The sequence below is a fragment of the Vicugna pacos genome, chromosome 8 (assembly GCF_048564905.1).
Source record: "Vicugna pacos chromosome 8, VicPac4, whole genome shotgun sequence".
NCBI classification, from domain to species: Eukaryota; Metazoa; Chordata; class Mammalia; order Artiodactyla; family Camelidae; genus Vicugna; species Vicugna pacos.
In genome coordinates, this window is record NC_132994.1 from 71910832 (window position 1) to 71937107 (window position 26276).

The window sequence follows — 26276 nt, forward strand, 5'->3', positions numbered from 1 at the left end:
CCTTGCCAATATTAACAACGGATGATTGTCCGATGTTAATTATTACTCAAATACTTTTTTTAAACATTTTTTATTGATTTATAATCATTTTACAATGTTGTGTCAAATTCCAGTGTTCAGCACAATTTTTCAGTCATTCATGGACATATACACACTCATTGTCACATTTTTTTCTCTGTGATTTATCATAACATTTTGTGTATATTTCCCTGTGCTATACAGTGTAATCTTGTTTATCTATTCTACAATTTTGAAATCCCGGTCTATCCCTTCCCACCCTCTACCCCCCCTCAAATACTTTTAAATCTGTAGCAGACTAACCATTCTATATGGAGCTTCATGCAGTTCTTGGGGACAGTTAAAGCTTTTAGATAATATCATGAAAATGCATTAACATCTATTTGGTAAGCATTAAGTAAATCCCTAGTGTGCGACCAACACTGCTCTAAGTGCTAGAGAGAAAAAGACAAAGTAAGTCCTCTCTGGGAGACTAGACTAGATTGTGCGCTGTGTCCAGGGGAAAACAGCCAGAGCTGAGGCTGGCTAAGTGGGAGCCAGGTATTGAGGTTTCTAGAGAGCTCTGAAAGATTTGGAACTTTGCCCAACAGTGGATAGGATGTTGTCAAAGGTTTTAAACAGAAGAGTGATTCAACCAGTTATCACAGGTTCCTCTCCTGCCAGATTGTCCATTATTGTCCATATTATCAACCAGAGGAAATTCTTTTGATCTGTGGGATACCGGGACACTGCGGTTCCTCACACACTCACTGCTACAGCTGATCTTCCAGGATAAGAGAGGCAAGCCGTGTAGATACTAACTACTGTACATAAAACAGATAAACAACAAGGTCCTACTGTACAGCAAAGGGAAATATATTCAATATCTTGTAATGGCTTATTATAAAAAAGAATATCAAAAGGAATTAGATACATGTATAAATGAATCACTATGCTGTACACCAGATATTAACAAGATTGTAAATCGACTATACTTCAATAAAATAAAATAAAAGCAAGAAAGGCAAGTGGTGCCAACCCCACAGAAGGGCATGAAGTCCACCTACGGTTTGCACAGAGAACCAAATTAACCTTTAATTGAAGGGATAATTAATTATCAGCAAAACAAAGAGGGACTTTGGACGCCAAAAGGGCGAAAGCACAGGTCACAACCGCCCCAAGGCCTGTAGCTGGCAGATTTCACACCTAATTCTCGCCATCGAGACTGAGAGCCTGGGCTGAACGCGTGACCCTCTTCTGTCACCATACTTTTCACTGACTCCAAAAACATTAAGTTCAAAAAAGACAATCTTCCCACCTCAAAACAAAAACGTCAAGACAGAAACTACAGCACTCGGCTGTTCAGAGGCGGGTCTGAACGGCCGGTGGGCTGCGCTCATCAGCGCTCCTCTGGCTCTGGGGTACACAGTTAACCCTCTGCCCTGGCCGCCGCGCCCCCCGCATCCCCGAGCCCCGCCCAGCTCCGCCCTCGCGCCTGCGCACCGGCGCCCGCGGAGGCGGTAGGCGGGGCTGCCTGAGGCCCCGCCCCCCGGCGCAGCTAGTCAGCGACGGGACAGGACTTTTCTCATTAGCTGGCTGCGCGGAGCCCACAGTAGCTCGAGCGGCGGTTGTGCGGCAGGATGAATGCAGGCTCGGATCCCGTGGTCATTGTCTCGGCGGCGCGGACCGCCATAGGTGAGTGGTTGACGGGCCGCGCGCGGGGTTTGAGCTGCAGGCTCTTCCCGGCTCGGTCGCAGGAACCCCCGGAACCTCTTGGACTCTCGGAACCCGGTGCCTCGCGCCTTCCCCGGCTGGCCCGGCTTCCCCGCCCCCTCCTCGCGCGGTGAGGGCCACTTCGCTCCGTGTGCTCCTATTGGCTTCCTGGGTAGGGCCACCGCGCCTCCCGGCTCTCCCATTGGCTGGCGGGGAGAGGATCTCTCGCGCGAGGCCCCTGATTGGCCAGTTCTAGGAGGCGCCACCTCAGTTCTATGGTCTCAGAGGCGGGGCCGCTGGGTGGTCTGAATCCCGGCGCTGGGCCGAGGTCGAGTTGGTCACAGGACGTTTACTGAGAATTGCCCAAATGTCCTTAGTGCTCTGTAGATTTCAAAGAGCCTGGACGCGCGGGAGTGTCGACCCCTTTTGTTGGGGAAGCGTGGGCCGCGCCCATCCGCTCAGACTAGGGGGAATGAATGGGCAGGTTACCCGCGGGTCCACGTCTTTGCCGCGCGCCGGGGACTACTGCCCCGGGCTTGGCTTCTGCGAGTCACACATTCTTCTCTCCGTGTCCAGACGAGATGCGGTGGGCGCCTGTGCAGGCCTCACCTTGCCCTTGTGGACCTTTAAGTCGAAGCACACCACTTTCTCATGACTGTCTAAGGTCTTAAAATACAGGAGTAACATCCTCAGGTGTCTGCCCTTGGGCCACTCCCTCCTTCTTCCCAGACCCACAGTTCGCCGGCCCGCCGCTGCTCTGGGCGCCCTCTCCATCGCCCTCGCCTTTGCTTCTGTTCTAGGCTCCTTCAATGGTGCCCTGTCCACCGTTCCTGTCCATGACCTGGGCTCAACTGTCATCAGAGAAGTCCTGAAGAGGGCTGCTGTGGCTCCCGAAGAGGTGTCAGAGGTCATATTTGGACATGTTTTGGCAGCAGGTAACTATTCAAAGTTCAGATTTATTGGAAGCAGCCCATTAACCCCACCCCACCCCCGCCCCTGCCCCCATACAGAAACTTGCCTCCATAAATTTATTTAGGAAGTTCCCTCTGGTAGAATGCTTACTGTCGCCCCTCTGCCAAGCCCCTCGGTAGCTTCTCCCCATCTGAACACTAAGCGTCTTTAATATGCTTTTTCGGAATGAACCCAGATCACCGTCCTCCACTGCCCTTTCATTCTTTAGAAGCAGGGTCAGCTGGAGGCATGGGAGAGTATGCTCCGCTTTCCACATTTTCCTAAAGTGTCACATGTTCAATAAAGAAGTAGTGAGTTCCTCTGTGCCCTGCACCTGTGCTGCATGCGGGGGCTAGGGCGCCACCCACGCAGACCAGTCCTTGCCCCTGAGGTCTCGCTTCTGAGCTGGCCAGGTGGGTTGCACTTCTTATTCCTCCCAGAGAGGGGCACATCACCCCTGGATGGGCTGTTCCAGGTGAGTCAGCAGACTGCTCCCCTTCACGTCTCAGTCCCACTGGGTTTATAGACCTGCGACCACTGACAGCTCCTAATTGGTTTTTCATAACCAGTTTCATGTTGGCTCATAGCATGAATTCTCATTACTCCTGCTGAAATTGGTCATACTCACTTACAGCCAGCTTTTGTCCTTACCTTATCTGAGACCTGGCCCATTTTTCTGTGTATTTACTTTGTAGTTGTGTTGTTCCTCTTCCTAATTCTCCTTTCCCTTCTTGTCCTTGTGGACCTTAAAGTCAAAGCACACCAGTTTCTCATGACTCTCCAAGGCCTTAAAATATAGGAGTAACACCCTCAGGTGGCTCACCCTTGGGCTACTCCCTCTCCTTCCCAGACCCTCGGCTCAGACTTACTCAGTTACCACGGGGTCCTCCACTCCTGGTTTCTCTGTTATCTCTTTCACATCTCACCTCTGTGGTATCTCCACACAATAAAAATAGTAGCTGCGTTTATTGAAGACCTGCTATGTGCTGGGCCTTTAAAGCACTGTACTTAGTGCTTCCCTTTCATTTCCTCATTTAGTCCTCTCGGTAAGTCCGTCGGATCACATCATCTCCATTTTATAGATTAGTAAATGAGACTTTAAGGGGTCGAGTGACTTATCCAGGATCATATCACCCACACTTGTCCTACCTCTTAAGCCCAGGTGCCCTCCGTAATCACGTGACTAATACTGAGCCCCTGCTGTGCTCCAGGCACTATTCTGTCAGCTGGGGATAAACAGTGTTCACATCAGATAGAAACCCTCATCCTCTTGGAGCTCATTTTCTTGTTAAATGCTAAAACATTAATTAATTATATTTAGTACTCATTTCTTAACTCTTAAGTACCTGGAGATGGGGATTATGAATAAATACATACAATTTTTATAAAGGGGTTATTTACCTAAATACATATGTAATTCATTGTAGCTTAAAAAGCAGGAGCCTTAAATAAGATTAATCTCTTTCTTAACTAGTGTTCTATGAGTTTAATTCAGAGAATATTTTGATACTTTTTTTTAATAATTTTTCCTGCGTCTATTTTCAATCTCAAATTTTAGGCTTCCAGCCTAATCCTACATAATAACACTGATGAATATAATCTCTAAATTTTTCTCAGTGACCTATTTGCTAATTTTTTCCAACAAACTCACCAAGGAAAGGTGTTAGTATGGGTATATCTGAAATATACAATACAGTGACCACTGTGTGAACATGCACCATCTGATAGCAGACAATAGTGGCTGAAGATATTTGAAACTTTCAGCTCCATCCCCTTCTCTGCTTCTTTGATTAACTTAAGTATGTGATATATTTTTTCCCATCCCCTGAATGAAGTACCCACAGTTGAATTATAGAAAAGTATTTGTCAATTCCGATTTCATATATACCTTGTTACATAACCAGTTAACCATGGTGTGATGAATATTAAGCAAGAAAAGAAGTGCTTCCTAGCAGAGGTTTTCTCTTTTAAATAACCCTCTTATCCTCCAGGATATCTTAAGCTGTGATCGTGGAAGCAAATAGCCCTAGTTAGAAGCATGAATAATGCCCACGTTCTCCCTTATGTTTATAAGGGATTGTGTGCTTATTCAAGCCCTATCGAAAGATCAAGAAGACAGTTCCTTAATAATTTCTTTGTCGAGAAGAAATCTGATATCCATGAAATATCTATAGAACAACACAAGATAACACATATCTAAGGGCTAGATTGTGACAGGTGTCAAGTCCATACAGGCCTCTCCCTCTGCCGGGAATTTGACTTGGCTGGGCTGGGAAGTGGCAGGAGACCCAGTTGGCAGTATCCTGATTTTGATACACTTTCACCCAAACATTTCATCTTTCTCTTTGATTGCTGAGAGGCCTCTGTGTTTCTTTTTCTAGGTTGTGGGCAGAATCCTGTTCGACAAGCCAGTGTGGGTGCAGGAATCCCCTACTCTGTTCCAGCATGGAGCTGCCAAATGCTCTGTGGATCAGGCCTAAAAGCAGTGTGCCTTGCAGCCCAGTCAATAGGGATAGGAGACGCCAGCATTGTGGTTGCAGGAGGCATGGAAAGTATGAGCAAGGTAAGGCCTCTGAAGAGATGGCTTTCACTGACCTCCAACTGATTAACTCATGTTCACGGCAACGCAGAGTAAACAGACACTTATTAGAGCTGGAACCAAACAGGGAACAAGTAAACAAGGATCCAGCCTTGATCCCTTCCTGAGTATTAATTACTCTTCAAATTGTTTGGGAAATCCAAATTAAAGAAAAAACCAGTGTCTTTGGAACAGAATATATTTTTTCTAAAATGTTACTGAAGGATAAAATATTTTCTGAATTAAACCTATAACATTAGGCAGTTGATTTTAATTTTTTTTCTCATTGTGAGGAGAACTCAAAAACAGATGTTGTCACTTAACTCCTTTATAAAAATTATATGTATTTATTCATAATCCAGGGACCAAATTTTGTTGACCTCGTGTAGTGTAGAATGTGAGTAAGAGGACCACTGAGTGGTGCCCTTCTCTGATAGACTTGCTGGACGAGATTGGTTTCACCAAGTTCCATCCCTCAAATTTGCACAGCATGAAAAGAAAAAAGTAAATTCCCTGCTTCCTGCAGGTAATTCAGGGTCTGACCTGGGGATCTTCTAGGCAGAGGCCTGCTCAGCCCAGCCTCTGCTGAGGCTCAGGAGGAGGTAGGCTGAAGGTAGCAAACACGATCAGAGTGATTCTGATGGAACTGTACTAGTCTCCGTGTAGTACTTTATGGGGTACTTTTAAACATGCTGTCATAACAGCCCTTAGCAGAGACTAGATGGTTTTATTCCCAATTTTCAGGTAAGGAAACTTAGGCCCAGAGCCAAGATTCAAATACAAACCTTCTGACTCTAAGACTTCCCATTCTATGATAGCTGCTGTTGAGTTGGTGGGAATTAAGAGGACTCCCTACTAAGAGATCTCTTCCCGTCAGTTAACTGGGCAACCTGATTATTCTCACTATAGGCATTATATCTCCCATCAAAATAAGTAACACATAGTTAGCATCCCTTAAGCCCTTAGATGATCTCTTCATTTAACAGATAACTGGTTGCCTGTTTGGAAAGGATAAATGAGGTTTTTAAGGAAATGGGACACAGAATGCATAGGTTTGTTTGATGGAAAATGAAAATGGGTAGGGAGGAGAGAGTAATGGGTTCCCAAGAGCAGGTAGGGTGGAGTAGTCTGTTGATTCCAGGGGTCTTCAGGCCCTGGATGAGCAGGACGATGGGCTGGAACTAGGGAGATGTGTCACCAGGGAGACTAGGTGAAGACTGAGGAATGACTGGATAGTTCTGAGTGGGATCCTAAGAAGAGGACTAGTTATGACTGAGCCTAATCCATTCGTGTTTCTTGTTTCCAGGCTCCTCATTTGGTTCACTTGAGGACAGGAGTCAAGATTGGGGAAACACCACTAACTGACAGTATACTCTGTGATGGGCTTACCGATGCGTTTCACAACTACCATATGGGCATCACAGGTAAGGCAGACATGGCTGAAAACATACTAACTGTAAAAACCAGCTTTGCAGGTGTGAGGCCCATGTCCTAATCATTTTATATTCCTGGTGACAGGGATAGTTTTCATTTGTTGAACCAAAGTGGGGAAATATTTCCCCTCTCCTTTGTGACTCCTTGACTGTCAGGGAATTTACAGGTGGGAGGTACCTCAGAGTTCTTCTGGATCAGTCTCTCATTTTACCAAATGAAGAAACAAGGGTTCACAAATAGTAGTTTTGTGGCAAAGGCAATATCAGAGATAAACTAGTACTTCTGGTACCTAACTCTATATTCTTTGTACTACACGGTCATGTCTTCATCCATCTAGAAGGCTTCAGTGGTCTAGGTTTACTGGCAAAGCAGCTAGAAGATCAAAAGAACTCATATCTTTACTGCATACAAATATAAAACATAAGAATATTTTAATTTTAGAGGTAAAGAAACAAACCCTGAGAGGGTAAGCACCTTGCTCATATGTGTGGCAATGACTCTTGATTCTATGAGAAGTACTCATATGAAAAAGGTAAGGGATTAAAAGGCAAGATTCCAAGCAGAGGGAGCAGTGTGTGCAAATGCACGGAGGGAAGGAAGGACTTGGAGACATAGGGAGCAGTGAGAAGTTCAAGGCATCTGCATCACTGTGTGAGTGAGAGCCACAGCAGTGGAGGCTGGGGCAGGTGGGAAGACTGTGGAAGGCGACATGTGCCGTACCAGGGCCTAACTTGTCAGAGTGTCTAGGCCAGAGTTTCTCAAAGTGTGATACTCCAGCTAACTGCCTCAGCAGAGACGGTCATTAAAAAGTCAGCTCCCAAGCCCTTTCTAAGGTGTTATAGACCGAATTCTGTTCTTCCAAACCTCATATGTTGAAGTTCTAACCCCCAGGACCCTGGAATGTGACTGTATTTGGAGTTAGGGTCTTTCATGGAGTATTTAAGTTAAAATGAGGCCTTTAGCATCCAGTCTGACTGGTGTCCTTATAAGAAGAGGAGGAGACACCAGAGATGTGGGCACAGAAGGAAGACCATGTGACGACACAGTGAGAAGGCGGCCAAGGAGGGAGGCCTCAGGAGAAAGCAGACCTGCCGGCACCTCGATCTTGGACTGCTTTCCTCCTCGATTGTGAGAAAGTAAATTTCTGTTGCTTGAAAAAAAGATAATGGCTCAGGCCATGATACAGTTATTAGTAAAGAACACACCTTATGCTATAAAGAAGTGTAAAACAGGTCAAAACATATCAAACTACTCTTTTCAAATGCCCGCCAGCAATTGTGCGAGACCCAGAATTCCTGAAAGAAGGGAAAGACCCGCTATCACTAGGTTTCTACCTGGAGTGCTTTCTAAACTTTCTGTCTGGGGGACCAGCTACCCCAGTGAACTGGGGTGGCAGAGAGCAGTTTGGAGCTACTGAGATGGCTGGAGTTCGTGGTGCAGTATGGAGAGAAGGCAGCTATGAAGAGAAGGAGCTCCAGAAGTCTGCCTCAGGGTCCCCTTAAGCCTTTGGTCAGATGCTTAGCCATGTATGTGCAGGGCAACACTCTACAAGGCCTAGTAGAAACAGCTGCTAGGAAGCTGTGAATTGAATGGATATTTCGTAGATTGCTAAGAGACATAGGGGTTTTAACCAACCTGAGTAGAAACCTGAACCCACTGGACACTTCATTGACATCTCAGAAAGGCCACGGGTTAGGGGTAGGGCCGAGGGTAAGGGCTACTCTAGACCCAAACCAGTAAGCTTAAAAACAAACTTCAAAAGGATCAAGATGGTCTGCCAGTATATTAACTGCCTTTGGGAATAAAAGTATACTCGCTAAAGATAATAAAACTCAGACATTCAACAATAAATCAGCTATAATGTCCAGCATGCAATAAGAAATTTCTAGACATTCAGAGAAGTAGGATATGTAGCCTGTAGCTGGGAGGGGGCTTTGGGGGTGGACAGCTAATGGACTCTAATCCTTATAGTGATAGATACTGGAATTAGCAGCATTAGGACTTTAAAGGTGCTATTTTACCCATGTTTAAAGATATAAAGGAAAATATGATCATAATGGATGAACAGCTGGGGGAAATCTTAGCAGTAAATGAGAAAGTACAAACAAGAACCAAATGAAAATTAGAACTTCAAAGTTCACAGTCTGAAATAAAGAATTCACTGGATGGTCTTAGAAGGAAGTTGGAGACGGAAGAATGGGTCAGTGAATTTAAAGACAGAGCGATGTATACAACCTGAAGAACCCAAAGAAAAAAGACTGAGAAAAAAATGAACAGAGCCTCGATGACCTATGGAACAAAATAAAGTGGACTAACATTCACGAAATAGGAGTCTCAGAGGAGAGAGAATGAGCCAGAAAAAAACATTGAAGAAATAATGGCTGAAAAAGGATGACAAATGAACTTAAATATAAAGCAGAAATAGACTCACAGACATAGAATACAAACTTGTGGTTGCCAGAGGGGAGGGAGTGGGAAGGGACGGACTGAGAGTTCAAGATTTGTAGATACTGACAGGCATATATAGAATAGATAAACAAGTTTATACTGTGTAGCACAGGGAAATATATATAAGATCTTGTAGCTCACGGTGAAAAAACAATATGAAAATGAATATACGTATGTTCATGTATGACTGAAAAATTGTGCTGTACACCAGAAATTGACACAACATTGTAAACTGACTATAACTCAATAAAATTTTTAAAAATGGCTGAAAAATGCCCAAATTTGGTGAAAAACAAAGTTCAAACACCAAGAAAGATAAAAAAGTTGTACTGAGGTAAACTGTAGTAAAACCACTGAACATGAAAACTAAAGATTAAAAAAAAAAAAAAAAAGGAAATCAACCAGAGAAAAACTACATATTTTTGTGCAAGGGAACAGCAATATGAATGATAGAAAACTCATCAAAAACAATGGAATCCAACATCAAGTAAAAGTGTTCTTCAAGAATTAGAGTGAAATAAAGACCTTTTTTAAAGATGAAGTAAAACAAATTTGTTGTCAGCACACATACATAACAAGAAATACTAAAGGGGGTTCTAAAGACTGGAGGGAAGTGACACCAGAGGGAAGCTTGACTACAGAAAGGAAGGAAGAGCACCATTGTAACTATGCGGTAAGTATGAAAGCTTATCTTTTTTTCTCTTTATTTTTGAAAAGGATGTGGCTGTTTAAAGCGAAAAGCATAGCACTGTTATAGAGTTTACAACATACATGGTTGTAATAGAACTAAGGAAGAGGGAAAATAAAACTATACTGTTACAAGGTTATTCAATTTTATGTGAAGAGACCCAGAACAGGTGTACCTCATTTTTCTGTACTTCACAGATGTTGTATTTTTTACAAATTGAAGGCTTGTGGCCACCCTGTGTCAAGCAAGTGTGTCAGCACCATTTTTCCAACAGCATTTGCTCCCTTCATGTCACTGTGTCACATTTTGGTAATTTTCACAATATTTAAATTTTAAATTATTATTATAATATTTGTTATGGTGATCTGAATAGCCAAACAATTTTGACAAAACATGAAACAGAAGGATCTTTGATGTTACAGCTTGCTAAAGTATTTTTTAGTTAAGGTACATACTTTTTCTTTTCTAGACATAATGCTGCTGCACACTTAATAGACTACACTATTTACTAAACATAACTTTATATGCTCTGGGAAACCAAAAATCTTGTGTGACTCACTTTATTGTGATATTTGCTTTTATTGTGGTCGTCTAGAAGTGAATCCAGAATATCTCCAAGGTATGCCTGTATCAACTATAAGTAGAATGTAATAAATTAAGGATCTATACTATAATTCCTGGACAGTCACTAAAAAATATGTAAAGAATTATGGCCCCAGTGTAGTCCCATCATAATTGCAGCAGACTTTTTCTTAGAAATTGACAAGCTGATTCTAAAATTTACATGGAAGTGGAAGGGACGTAGAATAGCCAAAACAATTTTGACAAAGCAGAATATAGACAGATTCACACTATCTGATTTTAACACTTACTGTAAAGCTACTGTAAAGCTGCAGTCATCAAGACAGTGTAGTTTTGGCATAAGGGTAGGCAAGTTGACCAGTGGAACAGAATAGGGAGTTCAGAAATAGACTTAAAGGTACCAATGGAATGAAATGGGGAAAGCTTCTTCAGTGTATGGTGCTAGAATAACAAATTACTCATATAGAAAAAATGACCCTCAACTCCTACCCCATACTATATACAAATACTAATTTGAGATAAATCATGGATCTAAAAATAAAAGTTAAAGCTGTAATGCTTCTAGAAGTCAGCATAAGAGAATAGCTTATTTGAGACAGGGAGGGAAATAATAGCTCAGTGGTAGAGTGCATGCTTAGCATGCAGAAGGTCCTAGATTCAAACCCCAGTACCTCCATTTAAAAAAAAAGAAAAAGAAAAATTTCATAAATTAGACTACTAAAAATTAAAACTTCTGCTCATCATCAGAGGCTCTGTTAAGAAAGTGAATAAGCAAGTCACAGACAGGGAGAAAACATTCAGAATACATGTGTTTGACAAAGGATTTGCATCTAGAATATACAAAGAACTCCTATAAAAATAATAAAAAGAGAAACCCAATTGAAAAATGAGCTAAAAATTTGGGCAGATAGGTATTTTACAAAGGGTGATCCATGAATGACCAATAAGCACATAAAAAGTTGCTCAACGTTACTTATGAGGGAATTGCCAATTAAAACCACAATACGGTACCATTATACACCTACTAGAAAGACTGAAATGAAAATATCACCAAATGTTGGCAAGGACGTGGAGGAACTACCACTCTCATACTTTGCAGGAATGAGTATAAAATGGTATAACTATTTTGGAGAAAGATTTGATAGTTTCTTTACCCAAGCTAGATGAAAACATTGATCACTAAAAGCTTTGCACAAGTATGTTCCTAGCAACCTTATTCATATTAGCCAATAACTGGAAACAGTCCAGGTGTCCATCCACAGGAGAATGTATAATAGTCGTATATGCATACCATGGAGTACTTACTCAGCAATAAAAAGGAACAAACAGTGATAAACTCAGCTACATGAATACGACAGACCCAATGCTGAGCAAAAGATGCTGAATTGCATTTATAATTTATGGTGATAAAAATCAGAACATTATTTGCTTCAAGGAAGGGGGATGGGTAAGGGATGTCAGAACTTTCTGGGGCGGTGGAAATGTTACCTATTTGGGATATACAGTTGTGTGAATTTGTCAAGATCCATGGAAGTATACACTTCAGATTTCTGTATTTCACTCCATTTTACCTAAAAAAAGAAAAAAGCTGTAAGCAAATATTGAGCTCTAGTTAATAGGTTTGCTTTTCCAGTGATACAGGTAGCAAATTCTGAAACTACTTTCTGTATATTGTAGGTTTGAGCAAATGAGTGAATATATTGAGGATAATGGGAGCCAAGCTTCTCACCATTGTCAAAGGGAGTTTCAAGTATGGAAAGAAGGAAGAACGCAGTTGTGTTAGATTGCATTCAGAGATATCAGTATGAACTCAAGATACCCCATGTGTATTTATATTCAACTGTAAACTGTATGTGTATGTAAGTCCTCATGAACAGGCACAGAAACAGTGACATGCTAGTAACAACGGGCGGTCCTAACAACTAGATCTTTGTTTCTAAATACCTTTCTCCACAAAAAGGAACTAGGGATCCTTAGAGAAATGGCTTATTCCAAGGTTAGGACAATAATGCTTAAAAAAAAAGAAGGAAGTGAAGTGCTTAGAGCACATGGGGACACGTCAAAAGGATTCCTACCGCCCACATCTGAGCGTTAAAATAAATAATCATAACAATGGGTTATACATATTAAATAAAATAAAAATCCATGATCCTAGCTGATGTAAATAATAGTAGATGGAAAGAGAAGGAAAAGTTCTTTACAGTAGAATGTCAATTAGTATGTATAGAAGGAATGTTGGGGCTAGAAAGTAATAAATGAAAAAATAAAAATGTAAATGGACTAAAAATAGTAATGAATAGGTGCTAAAAGCAGTGGGTGAAATTTGCTAAGGAGATATTTTTATAATCTCAAAATGATGTCCCATAAATTACCGATTAATTATAAATGGAAAAATAGTAACTTTACAGTGTGGAAATATGGTGGACGCCACTTGAATCAAGTGAGCAAGACCAGTGTCACCTGAGATAAACTAGCACAGGCATCCCGACGAGACTGAACGAGAAGACCAAGCCCCATTCAGGGCTGTCCCATGTCAGCTAATTTCTAGGAAACACCAGTCAAACCAACCTGAATTGAGGACATCTGATAACAGAACTGGCCCCAGCCCTTCAAAAACACAAAGATGGTCTAAGGAGCTGTTCCAAGTAAAGAGAAACTAAAGGGATTGACAGCGAAATGCAGCACATGATCCTGGCTTGGATGATACTGGACTGAATAAATAAATCAGCTCTAAAGGACATCATTAGGACAATAGGTGAAACTGAATATGGACCAAGGATTATATAGTATAGTATTGCTGTTAAATTTCCTGATTTTGGCAGCTGTGGTTATGTAAGAAAATGGGCTTTTGGGGATGGGGGGGCAGAAATATACACTGAAATTAAAATTTAGAGATAAAGGGGCATGATGCCTACAACCTTCCATCAGAGGTTCAGAAAGAGAAGAGAAAGCAGATGGGGCCAAAAATAAAAGCGGTTAATGAAGCTGCATGAAGGAAATTTCTGGAAGTTTCTTATTTTATAGAAAAGAGAGAAGCAAATAAAGAATATGGTTTCCTAAGAATCACTGCAAACCCTGTAGGTTGCTTTGGGTAGTACGGCCACTTTAATGATGTTGATTCTTCCCATCCAAGAGCACACAGTATCTTTCCATTTCTTTGTATCATCCTCTATTTCCTTCATCAGTGTTTTACTTATAAAATTCTTGTTTGTGAAGTGAAAAAAAAGGATCACTGCAACTTTCCCACATTAGGTGGGAGGCAAGATCGCCACCGAGCGCTGTCTCAGCCACCAGCGAGCCTCTAGTGTCTGGTGTCAGTGCTCTTTTACATGTGAGAAACTTGAGCTACCAAAAGCCAGTTACTGAAAAATGTTTGGGTTTTTGCTTCATTTACTTTTTCTTTTACAGCTGAAAATGTAGCCAAAAAATGGCAAGTGAGTAGAGAAGACCAGGACAAGGCTGCAGTTCTGTCCCAGAACAGAACGGAGAACGCACAGAAAGCCGGCCATTTTGACAAAGAGATTGTATCAGTTTTTGTATCTTCTAGAAAAGGTGAGTGTATAAGTCAACAGTTTAAATATCAATGTGGATATTGATTGGTGAGAGTAATATTAATATTCAAAAGAATATGTAGGAATGTTTAAAAATGGTGTTAGCTCACGTTCTTCAGGTTGCAAACAGTATATTGAGGATACATCTGAGCGTGGGGTGGGGAGGAGACATGGAGGCAGTGTCGGCATCCACTTCTGGCCCCAGAGTATCCACACTGCTGTGCAGATACTGCAGATTTCATGAGAAATTGGCGCCCTGGCTCACAGCGGTTAGGAGGCAGCAGCCGACCTCTCTGCCCCTGTAGGCTGTCTCCTGGGACGCGGACGCCCATTACTTCCTGTTGCTTCTGTGTGCATTTCGTATTTCTTGGTGGACTTTTTGGGGGGTCAGTTTGCTATTCTCTGATGTGGAACGCTCCGGTCAAGTTGTTACCGACAACTGACATTGATTACATCCAGCCTTTATGAGATGGGCTTTGATACCCCTGATCCAGTCAGTTGTAACCGGCCAAGACCTATACCCCAAACCTTAGCAACCTGCACAAAGAACTCCCTGAACTGCCTCCCTCAGAAAGGGCTATGGATGTGGAAACAGAAAACACTCAAAATGTTTCATGAAGACAGTGCTAGTGTTTGAACATCCAATAATTCGTATTAGTGCGTACTTTCCTCCTATTGGAATGACCATGTTTTATGATAAACCTTTCTTCCAAGTATGAATCCTCACACATCCTGTCTGAGGAATCCCCCATTCCCAAGACACTGCCTGCCATCTGTGTGCTGGTCTTGGTAATTGTTCTCCTTTTGCAGGTCTTACTGAAGTTAAAACAGATGAGTTTCCTCGCCATGGGAGCAACATAGAAGACGTGTCTAAGCTAAAGCCTCACTTTCTTACAGATGGAACGGGCACCGTCACCGCCGCGAATGCTTCAGGTTAGATTTCCTGAAAGGCAATTGGGAGAATCCCATCTTCTGCTAGGTCTGCCAAGTTAATGCTTTTCATTTGATCGATTATTTGTACAAATTATTCTAAACCTTATTTCAGTTGCTTTAGGGAAAAATGTAGTTTTGATCATGTTTCTCCCTACTTCATTATTGACTTAACCTATACATACTGAGAAATGGATTTGGTTACCCTACAGTATCCCAGGACACAAAAAAGCAAATGAGGGAACTCCAGAATTTATGTACTACCTTTGCCCTTTTCCAAAATCAGAAACTCCCAATGCCTCTTGTGAGGTCTGGGCTATTTCTTCCATTTCTTTCCATTAATCTCCCTCCCCCCACTGCTTTCCTCTCACTCCCTCCCATTGCATTGTTCTGCTGTGTGAAGTCCTATTGCCAAACTGACCATTTCTAATTACAACGTGAAGTCTGAATTACGGCAAATGACTTTGCCAAGAGGTGTTAAGACTAATTTAACTCGTCTTCAGGTGTTGGAGAAAGCAGATACAAGTATATAGCTTAATGAGCAGTACTTTGGAAATCCAAGGCATCCATGTTTTACAGGAATCAATGACGGTGCTGCAGCTGTGGTTCTCATGAAGCAGTCAGAAGCTACTGATCGCGGCCTTAAACCGTTAGCGCAGATAGTTTCCTGGTCACAAGCAGGCGTGGAGCCTTCCATTATGGGAACAGGACCAATTCCAGCAATAAAGCAAGCCGTGAGTTTAATTCTGAACGTCAGCACCTGCCCTTCACTCTGTTGCTGTAACCCTTCAGGACCAGACCAATAGCCTGTAGACCCCTACTAACCTCTGCCCTCTTTAAGGTCCTTCCCACTCCAAAGTACCAAGATTGAGCTTGATTGTTGTTTTCCTGTTCATTCCTATCAGGCTCCATTTGTGTTGTTTCAAGTTTTCCCTTTGGCCTTAAATGAGCTTTTTCATTTATATCCACCTGTAGTCTTCTTTCCCTGCCACGAAGAGCAGCCAACACTTGGATCCTATGCTTCTTAGGGGACTATCATACCACCTCATGTACACATACATACATGTTACTGGTTCAAATTTTAAGATACTTTATCATTTCCAAGGGATGTTTTAATCCTTAACCGTTAAGAATTAGCGTCACGAAGGCAGAATGTGTTACTAGGCTGACATAGGAACAACTCAAAAGTGGCAGTTTGGGTTGAGATCCTTCAGTATACAATATTGTTCTACATCTACAATGAATGGGTCATGAGTTTTTAGAGCTGTTTTGTTAACCTTTCTTTTAGGTTGCAAAAGCAGGTTGGTCACTGGAGGATGTTGATGTATTTGAAATCAATGAAGCCTTTGCAGCCCTGTCTGTTGCAATAACTAAAGAACTTGGATTAAACCCAGAGAAGGTAAACATGAGCCTGTAGTCCGGACAAAAGCTTGCGAATTAACATTCACAATGCAACTTTAAGACTGTAAATAGCAAAGTACAGGTACGTCCCAGGTACTGGCCATCCGGTAATGGCTGATACTAGGCAAGTTCCTATTGGGACTCACTTCCCAACAAAATCTTTTAAACGAAAACAGAATGGATGTCACAGGGGCATAAGTCAGCTCCTAAGCAATTGAAATAAAAATTGAATTTGAAAGGGTAGATTACTGGTGTGATGTTACAGGGAAAAATTTGTAAGTTTAGGATTTTAATTCTGTCTTTTTACCCCTTAGGTCAACACGGAAGGAGGGGCGATAGCCTTGGGCCATCCTCTTGGAGCATCTGGCTGTCGGATCCTTGTCACCCTGTTACACACGATGGAGCGCAAGGGTGGACGCCGTGGTGTCGCTGCCCTGTGCGTCGGGGGTGGGATGGGAATAGCAATGTGTGTTCAGAGAGCATGAAACTGCTTAACAATTAACTATGCTTCAACTAAACCTGAACCTCATTTTTAAGCTAATCAATACTGAATCATGTGAAGCCAGAGGACCAAAGTGAGGATGGGAATGATGTCCCATTTCACAAGAAACCGAACGCTTGACAGCTTGCTGCAATTTAATGTGTAATACTCAAGGTACAAGAAAATTGCATCTAACATTGTTATAAATAAAAGAAATCAGATCAGTCATCAAGGGCTCCAGAGTGCACAGCGTCTTCATAACCTCCATGCTTATCATCTTTGCTTTCTGGGTGTAACTTAATAAGATCATCAATTCGAAGAATAGTGATTGCAGCTTCAGTTGCAAATTTCAAACTCTTAACTTTAACTATGGTTGGTTCAAATACTCCTGCTTGTTTGTTGTCTCGGGGTTTACCATTGACCAAATCAAGACCAATCCTGCAATTTCAGAAAAAAAATATTAAAGAGCCTCTTATATAACACACACCCATCCCATCCGTTTAAAAGCTGACTAGGTGGCTCATTAATGCCAGCTATTCCATCCAGATGGTCATCTTGGGAAAGGCTGGGATGTTATGGGAGACCCCTTTAAGTCTAAAGCAGTTGATTATGGATAAAATTCAGCACTGAAAGTTGTAGAAAATTATGGATGGTAATAAAGAAAACTGCTTCTAAGCATAACTTAATATCTTAGGAGGTTGCTTAAAAATAGGTACGTATCACCCAAAACTAATCTCCATTTTGCCTCTGTGGGACCTTCCTACTGTAGGTAAAGAGAAGTGGGGAAGAGATTAGGAATCAGATTTGTTAACAAAGACACACCTAACATAATCACTAGTCATCATCTTTCATGAGTTTAAAACAAAACCAAACTACCATTCAAGACATACAGATGACAATGAAAAAGGGAAAGCATCCTTACCATTTCAGATTTTTGCGCTCTGGGTTAACTTGAGCCTCATTATGAAAAGCCCTTAGTTTTGCAACCAGATCTGTGGAGTCCTGGGCAGCATTAACTGCCAGAGTATTAGGAATAACAAGGAGTGATCTTGCAAACTCTGCAATAGCAAGCTGTTCCCGGGAGCCCTAAGAAGACAGACAATGAAGAGTCTTCACAAAAGGAAGAATATTAAAACCCACACCACCAGTTAAGGTCTCAGACGAAGCATATTCATATTAACAAAATGCCAAAGACATCTCCCATGCCCTTCTTCAAAAGAAAACAGGCTTTGAGATGTTCTTACCATGCTGGTCGCGTAGTTTTCGAGGTATATGGAAAGGGCTGCTTCTACAGCACCCCCACCTGGAACCACGGATTTTGACTCCAAAACTCTCTTCACTACACAAAGAGCATCATGTAAAGAGCGCTCCATCTCATCACACATGAAGTCATTTGCCCCACGTAAGATGATTGATGCAGAGGTACGAGCCTTAGTGCTATTGAAAAAAAACAATGAAACTCTTAAATCAACACTTTAACAAAATCACACAGAAATTCACTGTAAGCACCTTGGTTAAATCCTGTTTAACGGGATACTTACACATGGAAGCAATGTCCAGACCATGCAAAAAAGATGAAATGGTTAGTCCATCTCAATTTACAATGGTCCAACATTATTTTATCCCATGCGTATAACTGCTCATGTCACTGAAAGACTATAGCAGCAAATAAATGGGAAGGTGATCTACTTTTACTCCTTAATAAAATCTCTAGCTTTATAATTTAGAAAGTAGCTCTTACTTTTTAATCAAGATCAGTTCATCATCACAAATTCTCTCCTGCACCACCTCTTCTGCTTGTCCCAACATTGAAGCTTCAAAAGTTTCTTCACCTTCCAAATTGGCCAGGGTTGACAGAATAGTCGCTATTAAAATAATTACAAAGACCTGTAAACATTTTTCTCCCATGAATACTTTCATATCCTACCTTAGATTCAGAAACATGTATTTACGATAGAAATGATGTATAAACGCCAAGTTTAAGGTTTACAGTTAGGCATCAAGCAAGCAACTGTCCTTTTATCCTAGGATGGAACTACATCACTTCTAGGTGAAGAAAGTTAAAGAACTTTCCCAGTTACAGGAGAAATGGCTGTATACATACATCTGTAGCACAAAGCATTAAGGGAGGAAAAAGTAAAAACTGTTATGTTTTTGGAGCTGCTTAGAGTTAACCTCCAATATAAAGAGACATGGTCACGTGAGGTAACATGGGGTACCTGAGAGCTGGCAGGAGACGTACCTCCAGAAGCTTTAGCAACGCGTTTCAGGTCCCTTTTTATAACTCTTCTAACTGCCATAGCACCAGTCTCCACAAAGTACTTTAGACACATATCGTCAATCCCACCAGTCGTTAGAATGACATTGGCACCAGTTGCCAGGATCTTCTGGATTCGCTCCTTGGTGATATCTGATTCTCTATAAAGACAAAGTATTTGAGTAGTAACCCACAGTTATCATCCGTGTTTTTTACATTAAATATAGCTCTAACTTAATCATTAAGTATTTTTTACGAGATTGCAGGTTAAATTAACTATTCTTTCCCTTCTGTGACCAGAATTTAGATCAGTCCAATTTACAGAAAAGTTCAAGTAATTAAAAATTACCAGTTAGCTCTCCACCACCCCAGTCTGAGTTCCTAACCAAGAACTGTGGTTAGAAGGAAGCAGCATCCCCGCCGTCGGGGATCTGGCAGGGAGATGGACCGTCAGCCAAACTCCAGGGCAGTGTTACTACAGAGGGTAACAAGAGATTACAAGCACGTAAGACACAACTCCAGCCTGGTAGGTGGGATAAGGAAAGCTTGAAGGTCTGGAGGTAGTGGAAGGTGAAACTGCAGGTAGGACCAGAAAATGAAGAACCTTGTAGGGATGTAAGAGTCTGGACTGGGGAGAAGTTTAATATTTTTAAGTAAGAGTAGTAGTACCAATCTGTGTTTTCAAAAGATAGACTGAAGGAAAGGAGGCATCTAATGAAAACAGATGGTCTGATCAGAGAAATCAAAGCTTATGGCCTGGGTAACTTGGGAGGTTCAGCCACTGACTCCTGGAGTAAAATAAATACTAAAGGGGGTGGGGGAGGATGCAGATAAGAAAACAAGAGTTCAGATTTCAACAAGGTGAATGTGAAGCTAGCTGTTCAGGTAAACCTTCCAGAAGGCAGCCAGAAATAGTATGGAAACCACAAACAAGCTATAGGAAAGAGATAGATTTGAAATATGTAGATAATTGAAGCCATTTTACTTTTTCAAGTGGTCTCTGTGACAGATCAGAAGGCAAAGAGTATTAGGTAAAAAGGAATTAAGGATATTTCCTAGTTTTCTGCCTGAGTGGAGGGGTCCCTAACACTACAACAGCAAAGAGCAGATGTGGCGGTATCATCACAAGTTCAGTTTTAGACATGCTGACTTGGAGAGGCTTAAGCGGCACTCAAACACACGTGTATGGAGTTCAGAGGAGCGGATTTGGGAGTCTCTGGCAGAGATGTCTGGCCACCCCAGGCACAGGAATACAAACAGGGTAGTATCACAAAACTGCTCTATCCTCCAAAAGTCTTTCAAGAAGTAGTCAAAGGTTTGATAAAGGTCAAGTGAAGACTGAATGTGTGTAGTGAATTTCACAGCAGTGAAATGATGTTAGCAAGCAGTCCTACACTGGAGAACAGACCTGAAAAGGGTACAACAAATAAAGCACCAGGAAAGTTTTTGTATAAATCAATCTTGCAACACCTGGCTATAGAGGGATGAGGAAGGACAGGGAGTAACTGGAACAGAATGTGTGCATAAGACGCTTATTTAAGGATAAGACAGTTACATGTGGATTCGAGAAAGGAATGAAGAATAGAACTAGTAGTTGAAGATGCAGTTGAGAAAAAGTAATGAAGCAAGACTCTAAAGGTAGGCGGCAACAGGATCTGGAACACTCATTCTTAGGACTGACCCTTGATGGGGACAGCTAAGGAAAGAACAGTACACACACAGATTTAGAAGACAAAAGAGCACATCCTCTAGCTTGTCAGGCAATAGATAATACCGTGTGCATTCCCTAACCTGGCACTCAGTCAACACTATCTGCCTGGCTCCTTTTTTTGGGGGAGGGGGTGTTGTACTTAGGTTTATTTATTTTTAGAGAAGGTACTGGCTACTTCTTGAGCTATACCCTCCCCACTATCTGCTTGGTTCTTGTACTGCTTATTTGAGGAAACATATTCTGGTTGTATCTTGAATTCTTAATATGGACACACTATAAGACCAAAATTCCACAAAGAAGTTGATTTTCATGTTATCATCACCTAAATCTCTCTTAAAACATCATCACCACGTTTTCTAATTTTCCTGGAAGTTTAAGCAAAACAGTTTAACTTTGGTTTTCAATGTTAATTTTTAAAGTCCTCCAAAAGACTCACAATTTACAAACACCCCTTTCCCAGGTCAAAAATCAATCTCTCAACATACCTCTGTCTAATTTGGTCCAGTTTTTCAGGGTCTGTAATAACCACTTGTACCCCAAGCTTCATTTTTGTTTTCTGCAGGCTGAAGTCAAGGCAAGCAATTTTTGCATTGACTATTCTCTTGGGCATGCCTGTAATTGAACACAGCAGTAAGTACCTTCAATGGTAACTATATCAATGCTACATTTTATAAAACACTCCTATCCTTAGAGTTGCACAGAGATTTTAAATTGTTCTATATAAACAAATTTAGATTTTATTACTTTTAACCTTAGGAACAAATGCTTATGGCACTAAACACATGTACTTTCTTTTAACTGGCATCTTCCTAAGTTACATGTAAGTTACAAAAGAGAAACTGACGATGTACCATTTCCTTTTTCTCTGGGCTTCGCTAAGAACAGTAAGTGCACATCTTAAGATAGTTCTTCTGAAAATGTAGTTACGCGACCCACAAAAAGCTAACTTTAACCTTTAGTGCTTTCATTTCACAACTACATCACAAGCCTTACCCTGGGATCCCACCACACAGTTGAGGGCATAGCCATTGATGAGCATACTCTCCGTCTGACTCCTCCCATGGGCTTTGAGAATATTAATGGAATTGACTGGATAGCGAGGCTGGCCTCTGATATCTGTGTATTTAATAGCAAGTACAGCATCTACCACCACATTAGCGAAGAAATCACCATTTCTAAGCCATCAGTTAAGGAGAACAAGAAACTTGGGATGAACAGTGGGTACACATGAAAACCAGTAGTAATTCAAAGGCACTTCCTTATAGCTTTCTCATGAAAGAAACGATCATTAATTATCCCACTGAAATGTTAGAATACTGTTAAACACTATCTGCTAACACTTTTACACACACTTTATATTACCTTTCCTCCTAGAAAAAAGAAAAGTTTCAATACAGCATCATCTGGCACAAAAACTAACACAAGATCTTACTTTTAAAAACTTTACTGGACCATCACAAGGATACATTCCAATGATTTTGGAAGACATGGATGTCTTAGCAGCATTGATCAGGCAATCTCTTCCAAGTTCATCTGTGTTAATAATTAGATTTTCACTGATATAACGCACTGCTTCCCTGTTTAAAGTGTGGGGGAGAATACATTTCACTCAAAATTTTGTTTTATCATTGTGTCAAAATGTCAGGAGGCTTCAGTTTTCTGTTCAGCCATTTCATATAGGAGGAGGACACAAATAAACCCTCCCTCTTCAGATCATGGCAATTTTAATCTATCCCATTAGCATAGCCACTAAAATCTATTATTAGGAGATAATGCGGTAGTCAAATGGGAAAAAAAATACTGAGCCTACTTCTTACTTCAAATGTTACTACTTAAACACAAATACAACTTTTCAAAATAAAATTTAGTCATTAATTGGAACACTTAAAGAACACAGACTATTTACAACTATTACATCAAATAACAAAATTTTCTCTGAATGTAAACAAGCTTACTTGCAAGCAAGTCGATAGCCACTAATAACTGATGTGGGATGAATTTTCTGTTTGACTAGTTCATCTGCATTTTTTAGAAGTTCAGCTGCAATAATAACCTGTAGGGAAAACATTCATTGCTCTCATATGAGCCTGCCACTCATCATGTGCAACGCATATGTGAAAACAACACTAACATGCATCAGATATTAGTAACCAGAATGATGATGGCAGAGAAATGTATAACTGCTTATTAGAAACCTGAGAAAAGGTAACTGTACACAGTGATTTATATGCAAATGGCTAAAGCCAGACAGGAGTCAGAAAAATGCTCTGGCAAATAAACTAGTTCTGCAGTACAACAGCAGAGGAGACACATCCATTACTTTTCAAGATGGAGTGCTCAACATAAGCTAACAGGAGAGTCTGACCACTCAGATGACCTGGACTTCAAAAAATTGCGTGTTTGCAGGGAAATTACGCCTTAATCTAGAAACAAACATTTCCCTCACAAACTACTGCTTGTTTCTTTAGAGCAAATTATTATTTATTCCTCACCAAATAATAGTGTTTCTACTGTATCAGTGTGCTGGGTAATTTTCAAGGAGCTTATGTCATGTTATTGATCACATCTTTATCAACTTTCTCCAACTCTCATTATGAATCCTTAAAATGGTCTGTCAGCATTTAAAATATAAAACCACCTTGTTTTTTAAAAATAAGCTTTTAGAAATTCTTAAGCCTCAGGTAGTGAGGGGAGAAGGAAACTTTCTTTAAAATGAAACCATTAAGAAAACAAAACCTAAACACCATGCCTCTACGTGATGCATGAATACTGTTAAAGCCAAGAGAAAAACTTGTGGAAACATTTAAAACGACTATATTAAATTTTTTTAACCTGAATTGTAGAAGCTATAGTAAGTTTTCAAATTTTGTTTCTAAATCTCTACCCCCAAAACAACTTAAATTTTCCCCATCTTAAGTATGTAACTTATTTCTGACTCAAAAGCAAATCACTTACTTGTGAATACGGCTTCACTTTCTTTAAGTTTAATTTTACGGGAAAAAAAAAAAGTAACTCTTTAACCACCGGTCTACCTACCACGGAGGTAGTTCCATCTCCCACTTCTTTGTCTTGCAGGTCAGCTAGCTCACAAAGAACTTTTGCTGCAGGATGTTCTACCTCCAGTAACTTCAGGATGGTGGCACCATCATTAGTGATGGTTACATCCTAAGAAATTTCCAAGGAGGGAAAAAAGATATAATCACCCACAGAAACAGAATATCCTTTAAATTAGCACAACCCCACGATACATTCACCTACACTACATCTTCCAATTCCAGCGGTGATAAAATCAGAATTTACAAAGTGAGGTATTTATGAACCTTTTCCCCTTTAAACTAACACATCTGAATGTACTTACACCAATATCATCCACTAGCATTTTATCCAAGCCAACAGGACCAAGAGAACTTTTCACAATATTGGCAATCGAAGCTGCAGCCATGACTATAAAAATGGGGGGAAAAAAAGGAAAACCTATGATTTCAAGAGAATCAATCATTTCAGCCTAAAAAAAGTAAATAACATCCGAGAGCCTCTGAATTTTTAAGTCTACAGATCCGTCCTAATTTGGAAATCAGTTATTAAAAGCGTAATATGGGGGAGGGGGGAAGAAGCTAACCAGAAAATTCCATTTGACACCGAGTGTCAAAACCTACTAGCCATAATTTGAATTCTGCCACTTCCTACAGAACAGAAAATGGTATCTATCAGCCTTTTCCTTAAGATTCCGGCAAGTTTTTTTTTTTAAAGTCCTATTAAAAGCCACAAGTTTTTAAAAGAGAAATTTAAAAACCCGGTAATCCAAAGGTTCTGACTTCATGACAAAAACTAGGAATCTATCAACGGTAAGATCGACTGGCACTCATGACTTCAAATAAACTCATTTTAAGTATCGCATATTCTAACATACAACAATAATTTCGTCAGTTAACTTTACTATAAGAGACTGTTAGTGACAGGTGGGGTAAGAACTGAATTTGGACATTGGGGACGCAGCATCTACCGCAGGTGATAACCAACGGGGTACAACAGACAAGTCATCTGAATTGTGACCGATGGCCATTCGCTCATCGGTAAACCAGCAATTAAAACTAGTTTTCTCTGGTTAACGGCCCTAAAATGAGGCCGAGGATTGAGAAGAAAACGTTTCCTGGCGAGAATCGGAACAAAAAAGCGCAGGGCACCCGGACCCCAGGGAACTCAAGGTGTGGCTCGCACGTGTAAGCTCGCGGAGCTACCGTTCAAGGCCGGGGAGCGCTTTCCCAGCCGCAGGGCCGGGCCTGCCCAGGGGTTTTAACTAAACCCAGTTCCCGTTAAAACCGCGCTGCGCTCTCGGGAATTCCTCAGGGAAAACGGCGCCGCCGCCAGAAGCGGCGAGACCCGCCGGAGTCCGGAGACACCACCCGCCCCTCCCGGGCGGCCCCTGTCGGGAGACAGAAAAAGGAAGGCGTTTAAGGACGGTACCCGCGGCAGAGCGAGGCGAGGAAGGAGGCGCACCGCCGCGGGCCCGGCGCAGGCCTCGTCCGCCCTTACCGTTCTGGGAGCGGATCGCCTCCCCAGTGCTGCGGTCCCCGAACACGGACAAAGGCCCCTCCATCCTCGCGGCAAGGTACTCCTGGAGCTTCACTCACACCGCGCACGATCAGCCTCTGGGACGGTACGCCGGGCGGCAGCGACGGCGTGGAAAGGAACCAGAGCCAGGTCGCAGGGGCTGCTGGGAACACCGCTCCTCAGCTCCCAGCTCCCTAGCCGGGCCGCGCTGCAGGACGGGAAAGAAAGATGGGGCGAGGGGTCGAGAAGCGTGAATGCGCAGGAAGCGAGGCGCCGGAAGGGGGCGGGCTTAGCACTTTTGCCCAATTAGAGAGCGAATGAGAAGGGCGCGAAGGTAGGAGAACGGAAGTCAGGATCTCGGACAGCGGAGGAAGATGGTACTCGGCTCAAGCCCGGGTTGCGCGTGCGCGTTTGCACATTCTAGTGCCTTCTAGAAAAGGTGGTTGATAGGGCGGGGCTTGGAGTGTGACGGCAGTAGGGGGTGGGGTCGTCTAAGGTAATCCGGTGTTCTGAGCGAGTCTTAAATGTTAGTTTATAAACTGGCTTCTTTGTTTTCCTTAAATGTAGGAGCTGGCGCGCAGGCTTTGTTCCCGGGCTCATGAGTATAACCTTGGGGACCCTAACCTGAGTGGGACAGGGCAAGCGTTTTTATGGGCCATACAGGAAAATGACAGCCACTCTTCCTGAAAAGAAAACTGTGCGTCTCGCACTGTCCCGTTTTCTCCCGGTATCCACCTGGGGTGTGTGTGGGTCCAACAAAGATCTATGTTTTGTGACCCGAGCGCGCAAATAAGGTAACGAGAAGCCTTGGGTACCTGGTATCCAGGACGCAGTCAACTCAGCGTCGCTCGACCTAACGGGTGGCGCCGCGCCCCCCAAGTGCGTTACCACGAGGTGATTGGTTGGCTTCGGCGCGTGAGGGCTCCCCAGCGTAAGCGCTGATTGGAGGAGCGGAAGTGACAGATTGCCCTCTCCACCACTCAGCTGCGTGGGGCTTGCTAGT

General features: G+C 42.1%; 2 protein-coding genes and 2 non-coding genes across 4 annotated transcripts; 1 reads left to right on the plus strand and 3 right to left on the minus strand.

Annotated features, from left to right (window-relative positions):
- Positions 1-1535: 1535 nt before the first annotated feature.
- ACAT2 (acetyl-CoA acetyltransferase 2) lies at positions 1536-16982 on the plus strand. The gene is made up of 9 exons (XM_006197687.4): positions 1536-1692; positions 2511-2645; positions 5043-5224; positions 6546-6663; positions 13800-13943; positions 14753-14875; positions 15452-15606; positions 16161-16271; positions 16588-16982. The coding sequence occupies exons 1-9, from the start codon at positions 1638-1640 to the stop codon at positions 16756-16758; spliced, it is 1194 nt and encodes a 397-aa protein (XP_006197749.1). The 5' UTR covers positions 1536-1637; the 3' UTR covers positions 16759-16982.
- Positions 16892-26174, minus strand: TCP1 (t-complex 1). Its single transcript, XM_006197688.4, has 13 exons — positions 26089-26174; positions 25256-25481; positions 24081-24166; positions 23759-23887; positions 22678-22775; positions 22189-22299; positions 21716-21897; positions 21208-21334; positions 18997-19172; positions 18496-18619; positions 17999-18191; positions 17677-17840; positions 16892-17192 (listed from the first exon to the last, which is right to left on the minus strand). The coding sequence occupies exons 2-13, from the start codon at positions 25317-25319 to the stop codon at positions 16976-16978; spliced, it is 1671 nt and encodes a 556-aa protein (XP_006197750.1). The 5' UTR covers positions 25320-25481; positions 26089-26174; the 3' UTR covers positions 16892-16975.
- Positions 18305-18434, minus strand: LOC116281694 (small nucleolar RNA SNORA20). Its single transcript, XR_004191150.1, has one exon. It is a non-coding gene; the product is annotated as a small nucleolar RNA SNORA20 (small nucleolar RNA).
- LOC116281695 (small nucleolar RNA SNORA29) lies at positions 22376-22515 on the minus strand. Its single transcript, XR_004191151.1, has one exon. It is a non-coding gene; the product is annotated as a small nucleolar RNA SNORA29 (small nucleolar RNA).
- Positions 26175-26276: the final 102 nt, after the last annotated feature.